This window comes from Nematolebias whitei, chromosome 19, assembly GCF_014905685.2.
Source record: "Nematolebias whitei isolate Nwh7 chromosome 19, NemWhi1, whole genome shotgun sequence".
Lineage (NCBI taxonomy): Eukaryota > Metazoa > Chordata > Actinopteri > Cyprinodontiformes > Rivulidae > Nematolebias > Nematolebias whitei.
The window spans coordinates 32,611,884-32,638,403 of NC_056516.1; the positions used below are offsets into that span (position 1 = coordinate 32,611,884).

The following is a 26,520-nucleotide window of genomic DNA, read 5'->3' on the forward strand; positions in this document are numbered from 1 at the left end:
CACATGAAAATCCACACAGGGCAGAAGCCATTTTCTTGTGATCTGTGCGAAAAAAGGTTTATTCAAAAGGGTGGTTTAACCAGACACATGAAATTCCACACAGGACTGAAGCCCTTTTCTTGTGATCTGTGTGAAAAAAGGTTTATTCAAAAGGGAGATTTTAACAGACACATGAAAATCCACACAGGACATAAGCCCTTTTCTTGTGATCTGTGTGAAAAAAGGTTTACTGAAAAGGGTAATTTAAACAAACATATGAAATTCCACACAGGACAGAAGCCCTTTTCCTGTGATCAGTGTGAACAAAGGTTTACAAAAAAGAGCGATTTAAACAGACACATGAGAATCCACACAGGACAGATGCCCTTTTCTTGTCATCTGTGTGAACGAAAATTTTCCCAAAAAGGCAGTTTAAATGCACACCTGAGATTCCACATAGGACAGAAGCCATGTTATTGTGATTTGTGTGACCGAATGTTTACCAGTAAGGGCAATTTCAACAAACACATGAAAGTCCACAATGGGGGGAAAAAGGTATTTGGAATAACTCATATGCAAGAAGTCACACACACTAATATATTTAATTTTGTTTTTTTACATGCCTGAATCTGGTGATGAATAACATTATTTCACTAGTTTTGACTGAGAAACATTTATCTGTCTTGTATAGAATTTATTTCCACTCATCTGTTATGTTTTTTTCTTGTAAAGTACATAACATTCACTGACTGCAGTTCTAAGTTTATAAGAATCTTCAGTGCACCTGTGTAATGCTGAATAATCATCTAAATAAATTTATGCATACCAACCGATTTAAAATTTGTAGTCTATGTTTTGTATGTCTGTATCACAACAAAGGATTTGGACACTAAAGACTAAATAAGGACTTGTATAAACTGGCAAAAAAAAAAAAAAAGATCAGGCTTGAAAGGATGTGCGGCAGGTTTGTGTTGATATAAATAGAAATGTCAATGTTCTAACAAGGGAGGAAAGTGATTGAAATGTTGAAGGAGTCGTTTCCAGAACAGGTGGAATGCCCCCACTGCGTGGGAAGAAGTCTCTACCCTGCATGCTCCATCCGAAGCAGCAAATCCGCTCTCATTGACGTAAAAATCGCATCATTTTGTTCTCAGAGCAGCTTTGCCCACCCCTGCTGGACATGAGGCTTGGGTTGAACTTTTTCTCACAGACGTATGAGCCAAGAATTGTGTGATTGGTCAGAAGTTTGAGGGCATGTTTGTCAATTCGGAAATGAGCTCAGACATTCAACTGTACGACTCTTCAAACAAACTAAATTAGTCAAATGGTCAAAAACTCCTGAATGGAGATTGTACAGACCTGTATGGAGGAGCCTGTCTGCTGAAAAGTGTGGTGCTTTCTTCATTATAGCAGAACCGGTGTCTTACATTTTCATTCTGTCTATACAACGTAATACTATCCCAGATGGTTGGAAAGCAGCTTTTGTGCTGCCATTATTGAAGGGAGGAGACCCCACTATTTTGAACAATTATTGACCTATCTACAAACTTTGTATTTTAGCTAAGGTTTTAGAAAAACTGATAAATGATCAAGTCAAGAAGTATTTGGAATCCTAATATTTTATCTTCTCTCCAATCTGGCTCCAGGAAACAACATAGAAAACTGACTGCTTCGTTAAAGGTTTTTAATGAGGATGTTGAAGCTTTGGACGCTAAGGATTCCTGTGCTGCACTTCACTTTTATCTTTCCAAAGCATTTGATACTGTAGATCCTAGATCACTAATAGGCAGACCTGGATCTGGATGTATATAGATGGACTCTTCCCATGGGGTCACCACCTGTGGGAGGGGCCAAAGGGGTCGGGTGCAATGTGGGATGGGTGGTGGCCGAGGGCGGGGACCCTGGCGGTCTGATCCTCGGCTACAGAAGCTGGCTATTGGGACGTGGAATGTCACCTCTCTGGCAGGGATGGAGCCTGAGCTGGTGTGTCAGGTTGAGAGGTTCCGGCTAGTCAATAGTCTTACCTTAATGCATGGCTCTAGCTCTGGAACCAGTTTCCTTGAGAGGAGTTGGATACTCTTCCACTCTGGAGTTGCCCCTGGTGAGAGGCGCCGAGCAGGAGTGGGCATACTTGTTGCCCCCCATCTTGGCACCTGTACATTGGGGTTCACCCTGGTGAAAGAGAGGGTAGCCTCCCTCCGCCTACGTGTGAGGGGACGGGTTCTGACCGTTTGTGCTTCTGTGCCAAGTGGTATTTCAGATCACCCACCCTTTTTGGAGTCCTTGGAGGGGGTACTGGAGAGTGCGCCTCCTGGGGACTCCCTTGTTCTGCTGGGGGACTTCAATGCTGTTATGGTCTGTGGGTGATGTCAAAGGCGAACGGTTTGAAGCAAGGACTAAACAACTTAAGGTAAAAAACAATTATATTTATTGGTTCAGGTGTAGCTGGTAAACTCAAACTCAGGATGGATCCACTGTGGGAATAGAGAGGAGATTGGTGGTGAACGACAAATCGTCTTGAGAGGAGATTTTGGAAATGTTGATAGTAATCCAAAAATAAGCTTACTTGTCATTGTTGTTCCAGGAGCATGAGAACAGGAGACAGGATCCGAATCCAGCAATCCACAGTGGGATCAGGTGAGTATATTAATGAGTGTATTTACAAAAATCTCCAAGGGAGCTGGGGTGGAGGTGAGGAGGAACCAGGAACCAGGTGAGACACACAGGAGTAAAGGTGGAGGAGGAGAAACGCTGCTGTCATGCAGGGAGACCGATAAGGAGCTTGAAGTCAGCCAGCCAGTAGTCACAGGAACATGGAGCTTGGTAGAACTTTGCTCTGGCACTGATCTGGAGTGAGGCTCCAGGATTCATTAGATCAAATATGGACTATGGTTGTGTAATTTATGGGTCAGCAGCAAAAATACATTTGGAGAAACTGGACAAAATACAGTACCAAGCATTAAGAATATCTACAGGAGCATTCAAAACCACACAAGCAGCAGCACTTGGAATAAAATTGGTAGAAATGCCGTTAGCAATAAGACAAGACCACCTAACAATAAACTACTGGATCAATCTTAAAGGAAATAACCTGGAAAGCCCAACACTAGATATTTTAAAACCAAGCTGGGAGAAGAAAGAGACAATGATCATTGGATGGATAATAGACAAGAAAACAAAGAAATGCAAATAAACAACTTTGATATCAGTCCAATAGACGTCCAAAGACAAAACGTTTCTACATTTTTTGTTTTGTTTTTTGTTTTTTTGAATGTCCAGAGGACCAGATTTAACTTTTTTTTAGATTTTTCTACCTGGATTATTGAGCATGCATCAGGAGATCCGTTCAAGCTCTTATTTTGAAGGCTAGCTGATAATAACGGAAGTAATTTCCTCCTTTCAGCGGAAGTTGTTCTGTTTGAACGTTCGTCATGTTCTCCGTGTTTTGTATCGACGAACTAAGCCTCTTTTCTCTCGATTTGTGGTGAAATTAGTTTAATTTTGAGTTCAATTCAGCTGTAACTACTCGGTTAATGTTGAAGGTAAATAGTGATGAACGAAAGCTAACAGATGTGGAGACAGCAGGTCCAGCAGCACCTGGATGCAGAGGAAGAAGAAATGGAGGTTTTTGTTGGAAGTAGAGATGCTCTTGAACAGGAAACAACTGGAGAAAGAAAAATCATAGATGCAGTTTTCAGTCCGAACGATCAGCTGCATATAATAGGTTTGTATCTTTTTATTATTTCTGTTGAATGTGATTATGTTACAGTTTAGTCTGAGCTAATAAGTAGCTAATAAGTTTAGCGTCAAGGAAAGGACGTGTGCAGCTGTATTTATAGCTGAGCTTGCTAACAGATTGAATAATGTATGAGAGGTTACAAACCCTAAAGTGCTGATTTTAAAGATAAAATAAATATTTACATTTTTTAGTTTTACTACATAAAAGCTAACAATTGAAACCCCAAATTACCACACAAATATTTAAAATCGTTGATCACTACATGGGCAAAACCAGGCAAAGGGTATTATTTCCACTCTCCTGGAGGTGGGTGTGAAGTAGAATTTAGGGATCTTGGGAGGAAGGAGAGGGTGTTGAGGCACCCACATTTTCTTGTTGCTTAACTTTATTTTTAAAGAACCGTTCAGGAACCATCTCTAGCACCAGCCTGGTTAAACACTTGAAACGTTTTAGTTACACGAAATAAAACAAACGGTTTGTGCTGAGTTAGTTGGTGGGTTGCTAAAGCTACAGCTTATATTCTTATTAAAGGAACGACCTGGGGCTAAGCACTCTTTGGCTCTGGTTTAGCACTGGAACCTGTTTGGAGGAGAAAAAATAACTGTGATCTGAGCATCCATCCATCAGTTATCTTACGCTTATTCCGAAGTCGAATCGCGGGGGCAGCAGCTTGAGCAGGGAGGCCCAGACATCTCTTTCTACAGCCACCTCTTCCAGCTCTTCTGGGAGGATTCCATGGCGTTCCCAGGCCAACCGAAAGACATAGTCACTCCAGCATGTCCTGGGTCTGCCCTGGGGTCTCCTCCCAGTTGGACATGCCCGAAGCACCGCCCTATGGAGGCGCCCAGGGGGCATCCTTACCATATGCCCAAACCACCTCAACTGGCTCCTCTTGATGAGGAGGAGTAGCGGTTGTACTCCGAGTCTCTCCCTGATAACTGAACTTCTCACCCTATTTCTAAGGGAGAGTCCAGCTACCCTGCGGAGAAAACTCAACCGCCTGTATCCGTGATCTCGTTCTTTCGGTCACCACCCAGAGCTCGTGACCATAGGTGACGGTAGGAACATAGACTGACTTACAGCTCAGCTCTCTCTTCACCACAACGGACTGGTTCAGAGTCTGCAATACTGCAGATGCTGCACTAATCCGTCTGTCAAGCTCACGCTCCATTCTTCCCTAACTCATGAAGGAAACCCCGAGATACTTGAACTCCTCCACTTGAGGCAGAACCTCACCCTCGACCTGAAGAGAGCAATCCACCCTTTTCCGGTTAAGGACCATGGCCTCAGATTTGGAGTTGCTGATTCTCATCCCAGCCGCTTCACATTCTGCTGCGAACCGCTCCAGTGAGAGCTGAAGATCATGGCACAATGACGCCAACAGGACCACATCATCTGCAAAGAGCAGAGATGAAATCCTGAGGCCACCGTACTGGAACCCCTCTGCCCACTGGCTGAACTGAGAAATTCTGTCCATAAAAGTTATGAACAGGATCGGTGACAACAGGCAGCCCTGGCGGAGTCCAACTCCCACCCTGAAGGTGTCCGACTAACTGCCGGCAATGCGAACCAAACTCTCGCATCGCTTGTATAGGGACTGAACTGCCCATAACAACGGGCCTCCAATCCCATACTCACGGAGCACCCCCCACAGTGTACCCTGAGGAACACGGTCGAATGCGAATGCCTTCTCCAAGTCCATAAAATACATGTAGACTCGATGGGCAAACTCCCATGACCCCTCCAGCACCCTAGTGAGGGTAAAGAGCTGATCCAGTGTTCCACGGCCAGGACAGAACCCACATTGTTTCTCATGGATTTGAGTTTCGACCAAAGACAATCAGAGCCCGTCCCCCCCACCTGAAGGCAAAGGGAAGCCACCCTTTCATCTACCGGGGAAAACTCGGAACACACAGGCACCAAGCCGGGGGGCTACATGTAGACCCACAGCAGCTCGACGCCTCTCACCATGGGCAACTCCAGAGTGGAATAAGGTCCAGCCCATCTCAACGAGATCGGTTCCAGAGCCCATGCTGTGTGTTGAGGTGAGCCCAACTATATCAACCTTGTGCACAAGCTCAGGCTCCTTCCCTGCCAGAGAGGTTACATTCCATGTCCCAAGAGCCAGCTTTGGTAAGCCAGGGTCAGAGCACCATGGTCCCCGTCTTTGGCCACTGCCCATAGCATCATGCACCCGACTTTTATAGCCTTTCCTGCAGGTGGTGAGGCCACAGGAAGGCAAACCCATGCTGTTCCTTTGGGCTGAGCCCAATCAGGCCCCATGGGTACAGACCCGGTCACCAGGCACTCGCCGATGAGCCCCTCCCACAGGCCTGGCTCCAGGGTGAGGCCTCGGTAACCCACGTCCGGGCAAGGGACACGGAGTTCCTTGTTTTGTTTTGCCCATAAAATCTTCTGTGAGCTGAGCAGTAAAACAAATCATGTATTTGTGAATATAAAGCTACAGTTCTCCTTACTGTATTTTACGTGTTTCAGTGGTTCCTGCAGATGTTCAGAAGTCAGTGCTGATTAAAGAAGAGGCTCCTGAAGAACAGTGGCCTGATGTGGACCAGCAGGATACAAATTGCCTCCACATAAAAGAGGAGGAGGAGGAGGAGGAAAAGTGGACCATTTTGGGGGGAGAGCAGCTCAGTATGAAGGAGGAGACAGATGTCACCATCGGTGGTCTTCCAACCAGCAGCTCAGGTGACCACATAGAATCAGCAACTGGTAAAGGAGAAAAAGATTCAAATAACCCATATCTAAATGCTTATAGAGAAAATTCTGATTCTTCAGAAACTGAAGTTAGTGAAGATGATGAAGAGGATAATGATGTGAACAATCCTAAGTCTCAGCTGAAAATTTTATCAGACTTTGGGTTAAAAACTGAACACACTGATGAAGCCCGGGAGTCTTCACCCAGCAGGGTCTCTTGAGTCAAGAGTCAATCCCAACAATCAACTGCATATAATAGCTTTGTATCTTTTTATTCTTTCTGTTGAATGGAATTGTGTTATCGTTTAGTCTGAGCTTTTAGGTAGCTAATGAACTTAGCTTCCTGGAAAGGACATGCAACCATAGACATTAGGGGTGTAATGGTACGCTAAAATCACATTTCGGTTCGGTTTCAAGGAGGGCTCGGTTCGGTTAATTTTCGGTACAAAAGCCAAAATAAAGACTTACAAAATGTTTATTTTGAAAATATGCCAAATAAAAAATATGTTTGTATAAAAATAAATAACGCATTAAAATAAATAAAAGTGACTCATTTGGATGATATTTAACATAAAAGGTACTCTTTACAATAAACTATACTAACAATAATAAAAAATATTAATAAATACAATAACAGTCAGAATCAAAACAATAAACAGCAACAGACCGTTTACTATCTACCGGTAACTAATCAATTTTATATTTTAAAAAAGAAATAAGTTTGATTGTTCACATTAAGTTATTTTACGCTCTCCCCTAGTTCTCCTTACTGTATTTTACATGTGTTCCTGTGGTTCCTGCAGATGCTCAGAAGTCAGTGCTGATTAAAGAAGAAGCTCCTGAAGAACAGTGGCCTGATGTGGACCAGCAGGACACAAATTGTCTCCACATAAAAGAGGAAGAGGAGGAACCGTGGACCATTTTGGGAGGAGAGCAGCTCAGTATGAAGGAGGAGACAGATGTCACCAGCTTTTCATTAACTGCAGTTCCTTTTAAGAGTGAGGATGATGAAGAGAAACCTCTGTTCTCACAGCGTCAACACCAAGTTGAAGTCCATTATCTTCCAACCAGCATTTCAGGTGACCACATAGAATCAGCAACTGGTGAAGGAACAAAATATAGAAAATACCCTGATTTAATTGCTTATAGAGAAGATTCCGATTCTTCAGAAACTGAAGTCAGTGAAGATGATGAAGAGGATAATGATATGAACAATCCTGAGTCTCAGCTGAAACTTTTATCAGACTTTGGGTTAAATAGTGAACTCACTGATGAAGCCCGGGAGTCTTCACCCAGCAGGGTCTCTGAGTCAATTGTGAACAGGGTCCACAACAAAAATGGACAGAAGCCATTTGGTTGTGATGTTTGTGGGCAACGGTTCAGTCTTAACAGATGTTTAAACAGACACATGAAAATCCACATAGGGCAGAAGCCCTTTTCTTGTGATCTGTGTGAAAAAAGGTTTAGCGAAAAGGGAGGTTTAAACAGACACATGAAAATCCACACAGGGCAGAAGCCCTTTTCTTGTGATCTGTGTGAAAAAAGGTTTACTGAAAAGGGAGATTTAAACAAACACATGAAAATCCACACAGGACAGAAGCCATTTTGTTGTGATCAGTGTAGACAAAAGTTTACCGAAAAGGACAGTTTAAAGAAACATATGATGATCCACACAGGACAGAAGCCCTTTTCTTGTGATCTGTGTGAACAAAGGTTTATTCAAAAGGGAACCTTAAACAGACACATGATGATCCACACAGGACAGAAGCCTTTTTCTTGTGATCTGTGTGAACAAAGGTTTACCAACAAGGGCCATTTAAACAGACACATGATGATCCACACAGGACAGAAGCCCTTTTCTTGTGATCTTTGTGAAAAAAGATTTAGCACAAAGGGAGATTTAAATAAACACATGAAAATCCACACAGGACAGAAGCCGTTTTTTTGTCATGTGTGTGAACGAAGGTTTATTCTAAAGGAAACTTTAAATGCACATATGAAAATCCACACAGGACAGAAGCCCTTTTCTTGTGACCTATGCGAAAAAACGTTTACCAACAAGGGACATTTAAACAGACACATGAAAATTCACACAGGACAGAAGCCATTTTCTTGTGATCTGTGTGAAAAAAGGTTTACTGAAAAGTGTAATTTAAAAAAACACTTGAGAATCCACACAGGACAGAAACCATTTTCTTGTGATTTGGGTGATCATATTTTTACCAGTAAGGGGAATTTAAACAAACACATGAGAATCCAAACTGGGGAAAAAGTAATTCGAAAGAATTCATAGGCAAGAAGCCACACACACACTAATATATTTAATTTTTATTTTTTTTTTTAATTACATGGCTGAATCTGGTGATTAACAATATACCGTAATCTTTTTAGTTTTGACTGGGAAACATTTATATCTACAAAAAACTTGTATAAAATTTATTTACACTCATCTGTTACGCACTTTCCTTGTAAAGTACATTATATTCACAGACTGCAGTTGTAAATATATAAGAATCTTCAGTGTACCTACACACGTGGACAAAATTGTTGGGACCTTTCAGTTAATGAAAGAAAACCCCACAATGGTCACAGAAATAAATTGAATCAGACAAAAGTAATAATAAATAAAAATTCTATGAAAATGAAAAAATGAAATTCAGTCATTGCTTTTCAACCATGCTTCACGAGAATAAAAAAATAAAAAAACCTCATGAAACAGGCCTTGACAGAAATTATAGTACCCTTAACTTAATATTGTGTTACACAACCTTTTGAGACAATCACTGCAATCAACCAATTCCTGTAACTATCAGTGAGACTTCTGCACCTCTCAGCAGGCATTTTGGCCCATTCTTCATGAGCAAACTGCTCCAGTTTTCTCAGGTTTTCAAGGATGCCTTTTCCAGACGGCATGTTTCAGCTCCTTCCAAAGATGCTCAATAGGATTTACAAACTGGATTCCAAAAAAGTTGGGACACTAAACAAATTGTGAATAAAAACTGAATGCAATGATGTGGAGGTGCCAACATCTAATATTTTATTCAGAATAGAACACAAATCACAGATCAAAAGTTTAAACTGAGAGAATGTATCATTTTAAGGGAAAAATCTGTTGTTTCCAAATTTCATGGCATCAACAAATCCCAAAAAATTTGGGACAAGTCCATTTTTACCACTGTGGCATCCCCCCTTCTTCTTACAACACTCAACAGAAGTCTGGGGACAGAGGAGACAAGTTTCTCAAGTTTAGAAATAGGAATGCTCTCCCATTCATGTCTAATACAGGCCTCTAACTGTTCAATCGTCTTGGGCCTTTGTGGCACCTTCCTCTTTATGATACGCCAAATGTTCTCTATAGGTGAAAGATCTGGACTGCAGGCTGGCCATTTCAGTACCCGGATCCTTCTCTTACGTAGCCATGATGTTGTGATTGCTGCAGAATGTGGTCTGGCATTATCGTGTTGAAAAATGCAGGGTCTTCCCTGAAAGAGATGACGTCTAGATGGGAGCATATGTTGTTCTAGAACCTGAACATAGTTCTCTGCATTAATGGTGCCTTTCCAGACATGCAAGCTGCCCATGCCACAAGCGCTCATGCAACCCCATACCATCAGTGATGCAGGCTTCTGAATGGAGCGTTGATAACAACTTGGGCTATCCTTGTCCTCTCTGGTCCGGATGACATGGCGTCCCAGTGTTCCATAAAGAACTTCAAATCGTGACTCATTTGACCACAGAACAGTCTTCCATTTTGCCACACTCCATTTTAAATGACCCTTGGCCCAGTGCAAACGTCTGAGGTTGTGGAGCTTGCTTAGAAATGGCTTCCTCTTTGCACTGTAGAGTTTCAGCTGGCAACGGCGGATGGCACGGTGGATTGTGTTCACTGACGATGCTTTCTGGAAGTATTCCTGAGCCCATTCTGTTATTTCCTTGACCGTGGCATTCCTGTTTGAGGTGCAGTGACGTTTAAGGACCCGGAGATCACGAACATCCAATAGAGTTTTATGGCCTTGACCCTTACGCACAGCGATTGTTCCAGATTCTCTGAATCTTTTGATGATGTTATGCACGATTGATGATGATAACTTAAATGTCTTTGCTATTACCATTACCATTCTGGTATTGCTGCACTATCTTTCTGCGCAACAATGGTGGAATTGGTGATCCTCTTACCATCTTGGCTTCTGAGAGACACTGACACTCTGAGAAGCTCTTTTTATACCCAATCATGTGGTCAATTGACCTAATTAGTGTTAATTGGTCTTCCAGCTCTTCGTTATATGCCCACTTTCCTTTTTCCAGCCATTTATTGCTACTTGTCCTAACTTTTGAGATTTGTTGACACTGTGAAATTTTGAATCAACACATTTTTCCTTTTTAAATGTTACATTTACTCAGATTAAACATTTGATCTGTCATCTATGTTCTATTACAAATAAAATATTGACATTTGCCGTCTCCACATCATTGCATTCAGTTTTTATTCACAATTTGTTTAGTGTCCCAACTTTTTTTGGAATCTGGTTTGTAGGTCAGGGCTCATAAAAGGCCACTTCAGAATAGTCCAATGTTTTCATTTTAGCCATTCTTGGGTGTATTTAGCTGTGTGTTTTGGGTCCTTATCCTGTTGCAAGACCCATGACCTGCGACTGAAACCAAGCTTTCTGACACTGGGCAGCATATTTCTTTCTAGAATCCCTTGATAGTTTTGAGATTTCATTGTCCCTTCACAGATTCAAGATACCCATGTGCTAGATGCAGCAAAGCAGGCCCAGAACATAACAGAGCCTCCTCCGTGTTTCACAGTAGTCACTGTTATTTTCTTGATAGGCTTCAATTTTCTGTCTGTGAACATAAGAGCTGATGTGTCTTGCCAGAAAGTTCCATTTTGGTCTCATCTGTCCTTAGGACATTCTCCCAGAAGCTTTGTGGCTTGTCAACATGTAGTTTGACAAATACTAGTGGGGCTTTTTTATGATTTGTTTTCAACAATGGTGTCCTCCTTGGTCATCTCCCATTAAGTCCACTTTGGCTCAAACGATGACGGATGGTGCAAGCTGACGCTGATGTTCCTTAAGCTTCAAGTTCACCTTAAATCTCTTCAGATGCTTTTCTGGGCTCTTTTGTTACCATTCGTATTATCCGTCTCTTTGATTTGTCATCAATTTTCCTCCTGCGGCTACATCCAGGGAGGTTGGCTACAGTCCCATGGATCTTAAATTTCTAAATAATATGTGCAACTGTAGTCACAGTAACGTAAAGCTGCTCAGAGATAGTCTTAACTTTACCTTTAACATGCTTGTCTATAATTTTCTAATCTCCTGAGACAACTCTTTACTTCGCTTCCTCTGGTCCATGTTGAGTGTGGTACACATAATGTCACCAAACAGCAAAGTGACTACCTGTAGCCCTATAGGCCCACTGACTGATTACAAGGTTGTAGATACCTGCAATGCTAATTAGTGGACACACCTTGATTTAACACGTCCCTTTTTTCACATTATTTTCAGGGGTACCATCATTTCTGTCCAGGCCTGTTTAATGAGTTTATTTTTTAAAATAATGTTGAAGCATGTTGAAAACCAATGTCTGACTTTCATTTGTTAATTTCATAGAATTTTTATTTATTATTAGTTTTGTCAGATTCAAGTTATTTCTGTGACTATTGTGTTTTTTTTTTCATTAACCAAGGGGTACCAACAATTTTGTCCACGTGTGTATGTAATACTGAATGAATTTCTAAATAAATGTATGCATACTAACCGATTTTAAATTTGTAGTCTGTTTTGTATGTCTGTATCACAACAAACAAGTTGGACACTAAAGAGGGAGATTTGGACTTGTATCAACTGGCAAAAAAAGAGGGCTCAGGCTTGAAAGGATGTGCGATAGGTTTGTGTTAATAGCGATATAAATGACAATGTTCTAACAAAGGAGGAGTGTGATTGAAATGTTGAAGAAGTAGTTTCTAGAACAGATTCAATACCCCCAATGCGTTGGGAAAGTCTCTTCTTCAAGAGCCCTGCATGCTCCATCTGAAGCAGCAAAATCCGCTCTCATTGATGTAGTTGAGTGACGACAATCGCATCATTTTCTTCTCAGATTAGCTTCGCCCGCCCCTGCTGGACACAAGGCTCAGGTCAAACTTTCTCACAGGCATATGCACCAGAAATCGTGTGATTGGTCAGAAGTTAGTGAGTGTGTTCGTCAATTTGGAAATCCGCGCAGACATTCAACTGTATGACTGTTCAAACACACTAAATTAATCAAATGGTCAAAAACTCCTGAATGGAGACTGCACAGATGTGTATGGAGGAGTCTTGTCTGCTGCAAAGTGTGGTGCTTGCTTTATAATAGATTTGAGGCCAAACGGCAGAAGCAGGTACGGAGTGGAGAGACTGGCAGGAAGAAACCCATGCAGTGATGTATACTGCAGTGGAAGTTTCCCAGGAGTTTTGCGTCTGTGTCTTGTGGACTATGAAAGATGTGTGTGAAAATGAACATCTCACAATAGTGTGACCTTGAGTCAACTGTTTGGCATTGAATGGAGTATGCTGGGCCCTTTAAGGTAGAGGAGTTTATATATCTGACCATCTTGTTCACCAGAGATGGTAGAATGGAGATGTACTGACTGATGGAGGCCTTGTTCTGAGTAATGAGGATCAACATCAGTAGAGAGGAGAGGGATGCACTCATCTCTCTTAGCAAGGACAAAAACATAATTCTCCAGCAGACAAAGGAAGGTGCACAGTGATTTTGAACCAGAAAGACTATCGTGAGAAAGTCATGACACTTCTTAGTGACTTAACCACTTATGAACCTCTGAAAAGAGATCCAGGAAGTGGTTACAAGAAGAACTTGATAGATTGCCTGAAAATTTTGGAACAGGACAAGGCTATTGGCCGTATTCTGTACCACAGACTACCCAGGGGAGGCCTCACCTAGTCTGCCTGGCTCCTGAGTTAGTGGGGATGCTGTCTGCTCTGTGATACAGAGTCCTGATGACTCCTAATTTGTGCTCCAAAGGGTGATGGGAGTCAAACTGCAAATACTGGTCTGTGTGGGTGGGTTTGTGGTACACCTCGGTTTGCAAATGTCCTCTATCAGAGACTGAGACCTCACAGTCCAAGAAAGCCAACCTGCCATTGTTTACATCTTCTCGTGTGAACTTGATGTATTGATCCACAGAGTTGATGTGGTCAGTAAAATGTTGGACTTCCTGAGATTTAATTTTAACCCATGTGTCGTCAACATACCTGAACCAATGACTTGGTGGTGTCCCTGAAAAGGATGTCAAGGCTCTCTTTTCTACCTCCTCCATGTACAGGTTGGCAACAATAAGAGAAACTGGAGACCCCATAGCACACCCATGTTTCTGCCTATAATATTGCTCCCCATATGTGAAGTAGGTTGACTGCAGGCACAGTTTCAAGAGTTGACACAGTTATTCTGTGGAAAGTGTGGTCCTGCTGCTCAGAGTGGTGTCTGATTTTAATCTTAAACTGACCACCTCTACTGCATCATCAACAGGAATACACGTAAAGAATGATGTGACATCAAAAGAGACCATTGTTTCATCAGTCTCCATGATGACATCCCTCACCTTATCCACAAAGTCCGTGGTGTTCTGTATACGGTGTTCTGAGCTGCCAACTAAAGAGGGAGTAATATTGTGTATGCTGTTCAGTGTGAGGAGGGCTGTGATCAGTCTTACATCGGGGAAACTAAACAGCCACTGGCCAAAAGGATGGCCCAGCACAGAAGAGCAACATCAGGCCAGGACTCTGGTCTACACTCATCTCCAGGCCAGCAGTCACTCTTTCAGGGATGAAGATGTTCACATCCTGGATAGGGAGGAACAATGGTTTGAGAGAGGAGTAAAGGAGGCCATCTTTGTGAAAATAAATCGTCCATCGTTAAACGGGTGGAAGCCACCGTGTTCAACTGTCCCCGTCTTAAGCCCCCAGTATACTGCCGCGTACATCTATACGCAGAGGTACATACGTACGTACGCAGAGGTACGAGCGTACCCCCCAGGGCATGTCCGTGCAAAGCTCAAATTTTTACGACCGCGTATGCAGTGTCGCACAATAAACTGCCCAGCGATGGACTGTTTTGTATGTGATACCAATGTATTAAATTCCCCTTCTTCATCTCTGATCTGGCCTTTTGTTTTGTTTTTTTTGCCAAAAGGCAAGTGATTTCTTCCTCCTCCGTTGATGCCATGACTGAAATATTGAGAAATGAAGGAATTTGTCACGAGCGAATTAAACTCAGGTCCAGCATGGCTGCGGGAGGGTCTGGAGATTTCCTGGTGGGCTGGTCTGATGTGTGGGCTGTAGAGCCAGCGCTCCCTGTTTTTCTTTTTTTTTTATTAGATCTTTTTATTAACAACATATAAACACAGAACACCGCTGCGGCGGAGGCTGCCAGTGCTCACTTTTTTTTTATTTTTTCCGACCTGTCAATCAATCCAGTAGGCGTGTCAACAAATGACCAATCGGTGACCTCAATTTGTCCCGAAGGTAAATGCCCCTTGTCTGTGAAGCTGCTCTGCAGCTGCTCTGGGTGTACGCTGGAGTATGAAGTCTGAACCCTCTGCGTACAGTACACGCGTACGTATGCGTGATCGGACGTACGTGGCAGTATACTGGAGGCTTTACAATGCTGTTATTGCTAGTATCACTTAGCCCTCTGTGAATAGTAAACAGCCATCAGTGTGCTAATGATCCATCATTAGGCTGATGGTCCTTGATCATGTGAGCAGCTGGTTTTGGTTGTCAGCAGCAAAACTGCTTGATCCACTCTGAGAAGGTGCTATTTATAAGACTGAGCTGAATACAGCACCTCTGATGTAATTAAACATGTACTTAAGAAACATAACCTTGACTCAGGAATCCTAACCAACTTTAGACCTACAATAAATCTAATCTAACTTTCATCTAAAAAATTCTTGAGAAAATAGTTGTAGGTCAGTTGCATGAACATTACAAACAAATAATCAGTTTGAGGAGGTTCAGTCAGGATCTAGAGCACACCATAGTACAGAAACGTCACTGGTGAAAGTTACTAATGATATTCTCATGTCCTCTGACAATGGACAGGTATCTACACTGGTTCTTAGACCTCACTGCTGCGTTTGATACAGTTGATCACAATATTCTACAACAGAGGCTTGAATATGATATTGGGATTACGGGAACGGCTCTAAATTGGTTTAAATAATTCAAATGGTAAATGAACTGTACTTGTATAGCAACTTTTTATCTTATCAAGATACTCAAAAGTGCTTTACAACACAATCTGTGCCCTCATTTACCCATTCATATTCTCTACTATATCTATACAGAGATTAATCAGTGCTTTAGATCATATTTTTTACACAGATGGGACACACATCAGAGGCAGTGAGGGGTTCCATGTCTGGCCCATGGACACTTTGGCATGTGACTGCTGGTAGAATCAAACCCCCAACTCTCGCATTGGAAGATGACTGCTCTAATCACTCAGCCACAGCTTCCCCAATCTGATAAGTTCTAATTTGTAAAAATAAATAATGAATCTTCTTAATACAACAAAGTTAGTCTTGGAGTTCCTCAAGGTTCAGTGCTCGGAACAATACTATTTACCTTATGCTTATGCTTCCATTAGGTAAAGTTATTAAACAGCATGAGATAAATTTTTATTGTTATGCTGATGTTACACAGTTCAATTTGTCCACAAAATCTAATAAATCCAATCAGTTACGTAGACTACAAGCATGTCTTAAAGACATAAAAACCTGGATGACCCTTAATTTTCTGCTTTTAAATTCAGTTTTGGTTTTTGGACCTGAGCATTTTAGGAATAAATTTTAGTTTTTTTTATCTCCTTGGATGGCATTAATCTGGCCTCCAGCTCTAATGTTAAAAATCTTGTTTTTTGTTGGTTTGTTTTTTAAATCAGGACATGTAGTTTAACCCCCCACATTAAAAACGTTCCTTGAACCGCCTTCCATCAACGTAATATCTATCTTCGACGTGATGTTTTTGTGCTATTGGTGCTTGGTGTATTGTTTAGTTGATGTTTTTCTTGGTTCATATCTTAGATCTTATTACTGTTTTTCTTTTACATTTTATTGTTGGATGTAACTGGGACCCTGCGTACATGATTTCGTTCCACCACATGTACCACATGAGATGTGTGTAAATGAGTCCTCGATGCTGATTGGGATTAACCTGTCTAAAAAAAGGTTGAATGAATTTTTAGTATGTCAGAAAAATGATCATCACAGAAAACGGATACTAGAACAATTAGGAAAAATTCAAAGAAACTTTTAGATAATTAATATATTACAAAAGGAAACGAGAATTAAAAGTATTCAAATTATTATACTTTTTTTTTTAGAAACACAAAATTAGAAGAGAACATTAACGACTGCAGACAGCCATTTTGATACACGCTCCACACCAGTAGGTGGCGGTAATGCACCTTCCGTTGTTTGCCAACTGCCATAAAACTCCATTAGGAAGAAGAACGGAAGTGATTTCTCCTAGCGGAAACTGTTCTGTTCTTACGTTCATTGTGTTCTCCATGTTCCATGTCGATATAATCCTCTTTTCGCTCCACTTCTAATGAAATTAGTTTAGTTTTGAGTTCTATTCAGGTGTAACTACTCGGTTAATGTTCAAGGTAAATAGTGATGAACGAAAGCTAACAGATGTGGAGACAGCAGGTCCAGCAGCACCTGGATGCAGAGGAAGAAGAAATGGAGGTTTTCCTTGGAAGTAGAGATGCTCTTGAACAGGAAACAACTGGAGGAAGAAAAATCATAGATGCAGTTTTCAGTCCCCGCGATCAACTGCACATAATAAGTTTGTATCTTTTTATTCTTTCTGTTGGATGTGATTATGTTACAGTTTAGTCTGAGCTAATAAGTTTAGCTTCCAGGAAAGGACGTGTGCAGCTATTTATAGCTGAGCTTGCTAACAGATTAAATAATGGATGGTTACAAACCGTTAAGTGCTGAGTTTAAAGCCGTTTGATTAATTAAGCATTTGCCTTATTAGTTTTACTACATAAAAGCTAACAATTGAAACCTCAAATTGCCACACGAATATTTAAAATCGTTGATCATTACATGCAAAACGGTATTATTTCCACTCTCCTGGAGGTGGGTGTGGAGGCACCATCTTTTCTTGTTGCTTAACTTTATTTTTAAATAACCATTCAGGAACCATCTGTAGCACCAGCCTGGTTAAACACTTGAAATGTTTTGGTAAAACAACAACATTTAAACAGTTTGTGCTGAGTTGGTGGGGTGCTAAAGCCACAGCTTAAAGTGTTATTAAAGGAAAGAGCTGGGGCTAAGCTCTCTTTGGCTCTGGTTTAGCACCTGAACCTGTTTGGAGGAGAAAAAATAACTGATCTGAGCAGTAAAACAAATCATGTATGTGTGAATATAAAGCGACAGTTCTCCTTACTGTATTTTACATGTGTTCCAGTGGTTCCTGCAGATGTTCAGAAGTCAGTGCTGATTAAAGAAGAAGCTCCTGAAGAACAGTGGCCTGATGTGGACCAGCAGGATGCAAATTGCCTCCACATAAAAGAGGAAGAGGAGGAACAGTGGACCATTTTGGGAGGAGAGCAGCTCAGTATGAAGGAGGAGACAGATGTCACCAGCTTTTCATTAACTGCAGTTCATTTTAAGAGTGAGGATGATGAAGAGAAACATCTGTTCTCACAGCTTCATCAACACCAAGTTGAATATGGTGATCTTCCAACCAGCAGCTCAGGTGACCACATAAAATCATCAACTGGTGAAGGAGAAAAAGATACAAAAAAACCAGATCTAAATGCTTATAGAGATGATTCTGATTCTTCAGAAACTGAAGTTAGTGAAGATGACAAAGAGGATAATGATGTGAACAATCCTGAGTCTCAGCTGAAACTTTTATCAAACGTTGGGTTAAAAACTGAACACACTGATGAAGCCTGGGAGTCTTCACCCAGCAGGGTCTCTGAGTCAAGGGTCAGTCCCATCGATCAACTGCATATAATAGGTTTGTATTTTTTTATTCTTTCTGTTGAATGGAATTATATTATTGTTTAGTCTGAACTTTTAGGTAGCTAATGAACTTAGCTTCCTGGAAAGGACATGCAACCATAGACATTAGGGATCTAACGGTACACTAAAATCATATTTCGGTTCAGGTTCAAGGAGGGCTCTGTTCGGTTAATTTTCGAAACAATAAAGGCCAAAATAAAGACTTACAAAACGTTTATCTCTAAAATATGCCAAGTAAACAATACGTTTGTATAAAAATAAATAATGCATAAAAGTGACCCATTTGGATGATATTTTACATAAATGACACTCTTTACAAAAAACTATAATAACAATAATAAAAACATTAATAAATACAATAACATTCAGAACCAGAACAATAAGCAGCAACAGACCGTTTACGATTTACCGGTAACTAATCAAGTTTTAATTTTTTGGCCAAAAAGATCAACTTATCCACATTTACTGCCAAAAGCATAGATCTAGTTGTAGTGAGTATCTCCAGTGGTGGAGAAAATTGCTCACTAGCAACAGGTAACAGGAATAAAGAGGCAGAGCTTTGCTAATTTTGCAGTGTGGCTCTATTTGACCTCATTGTCTTTCCACCAAAAAAGAGGGTCAGCTTCAAGGGAGGGGCACCCTGAAGCTCTGTACTCACAACCTCTTCTTGGATCTGCTCCAAAAGGGACTTGTACTTCCCACCTGTCCCTGGAAAAGTTCACCAAAGAGTTCAGTCATTACAGACTTTTTAGCTGGAGGTGATCGCTGGTGGATGATTTCCCTGAACAGGAAGAAGACACAGCTGTTATCTCGTTGACATCCTCAGATTGCAAACATCGCAAAGAGGTAAAAAAAAAAAAAAAGAGTTAAGATTATAATTAAAAAAAAAGTTAATTAGATAATAATAATAAAATAACACTACCTCTTCTTGCACGGTCATCATTTCTGTTAGGAGGTGGTTGAATCTCTCGCTCATCATCATCACGTGGCAGGGCTTTAAATCTGGGCTCCAGGACTTGTTGACAATATCAGATTTATCTGTTTCATGAAGTGCTGCTACAACTTTTTGGCTGAAATGTTGACGTGGCAGGATGTCATAGCGGGGCTCAAGAACTTTAATCCTTAAAGCCGGCGCATCAACAACATAATTCGGACACAGATCCAGTGCTTTAAAAACTACAGCTTGTGTTATTGCGTTGGGCCGATCTGAATTACCTGATAAAGGTTTTTTAAATGCTGCTGTTATCGGTCTTTGGACCAAGCTGCTAGAAGAGACGTTCACATTCGGATGATGTAATTTCGAGTGCGTTAACAAGTTAGATGTGTTGCCTGCTGCAGATTCAGTCTCCGTGAAACAACGTCGACACACAGGTTTAGATTTGCACTTGTCTCTCCCCATCGTTGAGTTTTAACAAGAAAGCCTTAATGTTCCCAAGCAGGAGACCACAACGAGATGAAAGGGTCTTGTTCGTTGTCTGCTAGGCTGCTAATGCTACGCGTGCTGCAAGACTATGCAACAGTTAATAGCGCCGTGCTGAAACACACTTAGGAACTTTAGTTCTGCGGCGCATAATCTCTCGTTAATAAAATTTAATGAGTGAAAAAATAACCGAAACAGTATGCATGTGGACGGAACCGAACATGCTGTACCGAAACCGTTCAATACACCCACATGTAGGGCTGGGCCATATATCGTTCATGATAATACCGTTTAAAAAAATCTTGCCTGGGAAAATAAATTATATCGTGATTTTTTTAATTTCATGACGTAAGTATGTCAGTGTTTGCCCCGCCCTGTTAACAGAACCAAGCGCGCCGATCTTCCTAACCGAACTGCGCACCCCCACATCCACCTGTCGGTAGTTACATAACGCTAATTCGTTGCGCACAATACTAGCTAGCTAAAATGCTAAAAAAAAGAAAACAACGTGCGGCTCGGCTGCACTTCTCCATCCTGCTCTAAACTGCCGATACAGACAGTGACAGCTCAAATGTCTCTCCCTCCCCAGCGCAGCTCGGCTATTTTCTCTCCCCCCCTATCCTGCTCTGGGCTACCGGTGCAGGTGCAGCTTGGCTGGGTCCCAACTGCCGGTACAAACGTGCGCAGGTCTGTCTCTTGAGTTCCACAGTCCATGGACCAAGAAAAGAGGCAGGTGATCAAAGACAGAGCATCATTGAAATGAATCATTCCTGCGAGGAAGCTGAAACCACAAGCTTCAAGGTCAGATGATCACCTTGTTACAAATTTTGGAAGTTATAGCTCATTTAAAGGCAACATATATTTTGTTTTATGTGACTTTTATGCTCAACGGATCTTAAGCTTCATTTTAGTCATTTTGGGAAACTGCACGGGCACTTATAGTTTTTGTGGTAGATTTTGTTGATCTATATTTTGTGCAGACTTTTTCAATCTGAATAACAGAAGGATAATTTTTATTTTTATACTTTGAGACTGAATACTTTACTAATAAAGTAATTTCAGTAAAATTAACCCTTGTTGTTTTTTAGTTTTTATATAATACTGCAAAGCAACATGTTAAGTTAATTTTGTCAAATGAATAACTGATTACTGTTTTTTTTTTTTTTTTAGTTATATCACAAAATTTATCGTTATCGTCAGAATGCTCTGAAATATCATATTTGAGCCATATTGCCCACCCCTACCCACATGTACCGTTACACCACTAATAGACATATACGTAGACCCCTCGTGCTGTCTATTGAAGCTGAGTATGAGTGTGGCCTCCATCTTGGATGGGTCTCTCATGCGCCCCCCAGTGCATTTCTTTGTACTGAGGAAACTATGCCCATCTACAGTGAGGAAAATAAGTATTTGAACACCCTGCGATTTTGCAAGTTCCCCCATGTAAAAATCATGGAGGGGTTTGAAATTTTCCTCTTAGGTGCATGTCCACTGTGAGAGACATAATCTACAAAAAAAAATCTGGAAATCACAATGTATGATTTTAAAAATAATTTATTTGTGCGTTACTGCTGCAAATAAGTATTTGAACACCTGTGAAAATCAATGTTAATATTTGGTACAGTAGCCTTTGTTTGCAATTACAGAGGTCAAACATTTCCTGTAGTTTGTCACCAGGTTTGCACACACTGCAGCAGAGATTTTGGCCCATTCCTCCACACAGATCTTCTCTAGATCAGCCAGGTTTCTGGGCTGTCACTGAGAAACACGGAGTTTGAGCTCCCTCCAAAGATTTTTTTATAGGGTTTAGGTCTGGAGACTGGCTAGGCCACTCCAGAACCTTGATATGCTTCTTACGGAGCCACTCCTTGGTTATCCTGGCTGTGTGCTTTGGGTCAGTGTCATGTTGGAAGACCCAGCCACAACCCATCTTCAATGCTCTAACTGAGGCGAGTGGAATTAAGACCAAAAAGTTCTATTTTGGTCTCATCTGACCACATAACTTTCTCCCATGACTCCTTTGGATCATTCAAATGGTCATGGGCAAACTTGAGACGGGCCTGAACATATACTGATTTAAACAGGGGTATGCATGATTTTAAACTATGACATCTTAGTGTATTACCCACAGTAACCTTGGAAACAGTGGTGCCAGCTCTCTTCAGGTCATTGAACAGCTCCTCTCGTGTAGTTCTAGGCTGATTTCTCACCGTTAACTCGCTGCTTCTGCTGTAAAATGCAGAGGAGCGTCAGTCAGTGAAGTTCTAAACTACACCACTGCTACCATCTACTGGCGGAGATAAGTATTGGCTGGTTTTGTGTCTAAAATAGATGAGGCTTGAAAAAAAAAAAGTGTATAACACAAACTGAGATTTATCTTAAGAAAGATTAGTAAAATGAGTAAATCTGGAACTGTGAGGAGCAACTTGTCCGCTGACCTCAGGGAACATGGTGGGACATACGGCTGTAGCAAATCGGAGAGATGGGACTGTTCAGCGATTTGTAGACATACAGGAGTATTTTGAACTGGATTCGAAGGTGAACCGGTAGCCAGTGCAGGGAGGCCAAAACTGGTGTAATGTGCTCTCTTTTGCCTGTACTGTTTAAAAATCGGGCTGCTGCATTCTGGACCAGTTGTAGTCATGCAATGGATGTCTGATTGATACCAAACAGGAACGAATTTCAGTAATCAAGCCTAGATGTAATGAATGCATGTATTACTGTCTCCAGGTTATTTTTGGACAATATGGGCTTCAGTTTAGACAGCTACCTCAGTTGGAAGAAACATGATTTAACAATCATGTTTACATGATTGTTAAGTTTCAGGGAAGGGTCCATTATCACTCCCAGATTAGTGACTCTTTGTTTTTCTGACAAGATTATCTCATGGTCGATGGTGTCAAAGGCGGCTGTCAGGTCCAATAGGACAAGCAGCACAGAATCACCAGTATCTGTGGATAAGAAAATGTCATTAAAAACCTTCAGTAGGGCAACAAAGTCCATGCTCAATAATCCAGGTATAAAATCCAACATTTTTCAGTCAGGTCATCTGGACAGTTTCTTTTTTTGTGCTGAAACGTTTCACCTTCGATCCGGAAGGCTTCATCAGTCAAGGAAACACACAACAAAACTGATTCTTCCTCCAACAGCTTACTCCAAAGTGGAACAAACCAGTTCTGCTTTCCAGACCAGTTTCAGCACAAAAGAAGAAACCAAAATTTAATTTTCTTTTGTACCGGTCTGGAGCTTCTCAGCGGGGGGAGGTCAGCAGGAGCCAGGAAGATGGAGGTGTGATCAGAGTGTCGTAGGTGGGAGCGGGGTTCGGCTTTGTATGAATCTTTTTTGTTCGTGTAAACACGGTCCAGCGTTTTGTTTCCGCGTGTTGGTATGGCCACATGCTGATAAAATCTTTGGTAGGCAGTCTTTCAGATTTATGTGATTTAAGTGTCCGGCAACCACGTAAAGAACCTTAGGGTGTTTGCTTTGCAGTGAGCTGAAATGATCATGTAGCTCCCGCAGAGCATCTGTAGCATTAGCATCCGGAGCTATCTATAGAGCTGTTATGAACACCACTGTGAACTTGCGGGGTAGATAATGTGGTCGACATTTCACTTTTAGCTGCTCCAAAGCCTTGGAGCAATGACGGTTTATCAACGTACAGTTTGTGTACCAACTTCCCAGTTATCTCGCTGCAGCGGTCCACTCGAAAAAAGTGTGCGTCATCCAGCTGGAAGGCTGAGTTCGGCTTGTCACTCTTAATCCATGATTCTGTGAGACAAAGCACCAAACATTTCCTCATCTCCTCTGAGGCACTCACTCTCAGACAAAGTAAATCCATCTTGTCCAACAAGCTGACATTCGACAGAAAGAGAGAGGGTATCGGGTAGTGGTGTAATGGTACATGTGGGTGTATTGAATCCTTTCGGTACGGCATGTTCGGTCCGCGTGCGTACCATTTTGGTTATTTTTTTTTTCACTCATTTTATTAACAAGAGATTATGTGCCGCGGAACTAAAGTTCCTAAGCGTGTTTTAACGTGGCGCTATTAATTGTTGCATAGTCTTGCAACATGCATAGCATTAGCAGCCTAGCAGGCAATGAACAGAGCTTTAAGACCCTTTCATCTCGTTGCGATCTCCTGTTTGGGAACATTATGGCTTTCTTGTTAAAACTCAATGATGGGGAAAGACAAATGGACAAATCCAAAGTTGTGTGTCGACATTCTTTCACTGATATTGGATCTGCAGCAGGTAACACGTCTTAACTTGTTAACGCACTTGAAACGACGTCATCCGAATATGAATGTCTCTTCTACAAGGAAGAAAAGCAGCTTGATGCAAAGACCGATAACAGCAGCATTTTAACAATCTTTATCAGGTAATTCAGATTGGTCCAAAGCAATAACACAAGCTGTAGGAGTTTTTAAACCTCTGGGTCTATGTCTGTATTCTGTTGTTTAAGCTTTAAGCATATGATTAAAGTTCTTGAGCCCCACTACGACATTCCATCACCTCAACATTTCAGCCAAAAAGTTGTAGCAGCACTTTATGAAAAAGCTAAAACTGATATCGTCAACAAGCCCTGGAGCCCAGATTTAAAGCCTTGCCATATGGATGATGATGAACAAGAGATTCAACCACCTCATAACAGACATGATGACCGTGCAAGAAGAGGTATTATTTGTATTACAGTCATATGATCTAATTATTTTTTTATTTTAAAATGATCTTAACTCTTTTTTTTTTTTTTTTTTAACCTCTGTGTTGTTTGCAGTCTGTGGATGTCGAGGAGATAGACTGAGTTGTCTTCATCAGTAAGTCTTTTTCAGTAAGTTTACTGCTTATTTTGGTTCTGACTGTTATTGTATTTATTAAGATTTTTATTATTGTTAGTATAGTTTATTTATTGTAAAGAGTGCCATTTATTTGAAATATCATCCAAATGGGTCACTTTATTTATTTTTATACAAATGTATTGTTTCCATGGCATATTTTCAAAATAAACATTATGTAAGTCTTTATTTATTTATTTTTTTTTGTACCGAAAATTAACCAAACCGAGCCCTCCTTGAAAATGAACTGAACCGAAATGTGATTTTAGCGTACCGTTACACCCCTGGTATCGGGAGTCTGCCAGCTTTAGCATTAGCACATAGTCTCACCAGAATTCCAACCCGGCAACCTCGCTTATTAAGCCGGGAGCAGTGCTTCCTCCTCTGCCCGTTGGTGTGCCTCTGCTGCAGCTTCCAGGTAGATGACTTTAAGATCTGCATTCTGCCAAGCGTAGATTTGAGTTTGTTGCTGATCTCTGCTATATTTCGTGGCAAATCCGCTCTTATTCTCATCAGTTTGGTCCGGCTATAATTCACACGCATAAATCATGTGGAATCAGGCTCGGAGTCTACTTCAAAATTCCCGAAAAACTGGAATCGCACTGGGAGCCCATGAAGCTGAGGCTCCCGAGAGCGCGGCCATCTTAGATAATCTGCGATAATAAATAGATAATCTTGGAGAATAAGTATGTGTGAATATAAAGCTACAGTTCTCCTTACTGTATTTTACATGTGTTTCAGTGGTTCCTGCAGATGTTCAGAAGTCAGTGCTGATTAAAGAAGAAGCTCCTGAAGAACAGTGGCCTGATGTGGACCAGCAGGACACAAATTGTCTCCACATAAAACAGGAAGAGGAGGAACCGTGGATCATTTTGGGAGGAGAGCAGCTCAGTATGAAGGAGGAGACAGATGTCACCAACTTTTCATTAACTGCAGTTCCTTTTAAGAGTGAGGATGATGAAGAGAAACCTCTGTTCTCACAGCTTCATCAACACCAAGTTGAAGTCCGTGATCTTCTAACCAACAGTTCAGGTGATCACATAGAATCAGCAACTGGTGAAGGAACAAAATATACAAAATACCCAGATTTAATTGCTTATAGAGAAGATTCTGATTCTTCAGAAACTGAAGTTAGTGAAGATGATGAAGATGATAATGATGTGAACAATCCTGAGTCTCAGCTGAAGCTTTTCTCAGACTTTGGGTTAAAAACTGAACACACTGATGAAGCTCGGGTGTATTCACCCAGCAGGGTCTCTGAGTCAATTGTGAACAGGGTCCACAACAAAAATGGACTGAAACCATTTTGTTGTGATGTTTGTGGGCGACGGTTCAGTCTTAACAGATGTCTAAACAGACACATGAAAATCCACACAGGACAGAAACCCTTTTCTTGTGTTCTGTGTGAAAAAAGGTTTACTGAAAAGGGAATTTTAAACAGACACATGAAAGTCCACACAGGACAGAAACCCTTTTCTTGTGATCTGTGTGAAAAAAGGTTTAGCGAAAAAGGAGATTTAAACAAACACTTGAAAATCCACACAGGACAGAAGCCATTTTGTTGTGATCAGTGTAGTCAAAAGTTTACCGAAAAGGACAGTTTAAAGAAACATCTGATGATCCACACAGGACAGAAGCCCTTTTCTTGTGATCTGTGTGAACGAAGGTTTATTCAAAAGGGAGATTTAAACAGACACATGATGATCCACACAGGACAGAAGCCCTTTTCTTGTGATCTTTGTGAAAAAGGGTTTACCAACAAGGGCCATTTAAACAGACACAAG

The 26,520-nt window shown here is 41.2% G+C and overlaps 2 protein-coding genes across 2 annotated transcripts in view; both read left to right on the top strand.

The window, feature by feature from the left end:
* The window catches only part of LOC119425490 (gastrula zinc finger protein XlCGF57.1-like), a 6,444-nt gene extending 5,281 nt beyond the window's left edge, over nucleotides 1–1,163 (top strand). The window contains exons 3-4 of the mRNA XM_037693019.1: nucleotides 1–534; nucleotides 1,134–1,163. The exon at nucleotides 1–534 is cut by the window's left edge and continues 758 nt beyond it. Coding sequence (XP_037548947.1) covers nucleotides 1–534; nucleotides 1,134–1,163 — 564 coding nt within the window. The remainder of the gene's footprint in view (nucleotides 535–1,133) is intronic.
* A 2,219-nt stretch (nucleotides 1,164–3,382) lies between these two features.
* The window catches only part of LOC119425492, a 32,780-nt gene continuing 9,642 nt past the window's right edge, over nucleotides 3,383–26,520 (top strand). Inside the window, exons 1-4 of the mRNA XM_037693020.1 lie at nucleotides 3,383–3,703; nucleotides 6,215–6,312; nucleotides 18,018–18,477; nucleotides 25,478–26,056. Of these exons, the coding sequence (XP_037548948.1) occupies nucleotides 3,550–3,703; nucleotides 6,215–6,312; nucleotides 18,018–18,477; nucleotides 25,478–26,056 (1,291 nt within the window). The 5' untranslated portion in view covers nucleotides 3,383–3,549. The remainder of the gene's footprint in view (nucleotides 3,704–6,214; nucleotides 6,313–18,017; nucleotides 18,478–25,477; nucleotides 26,057–26,520) is intronic.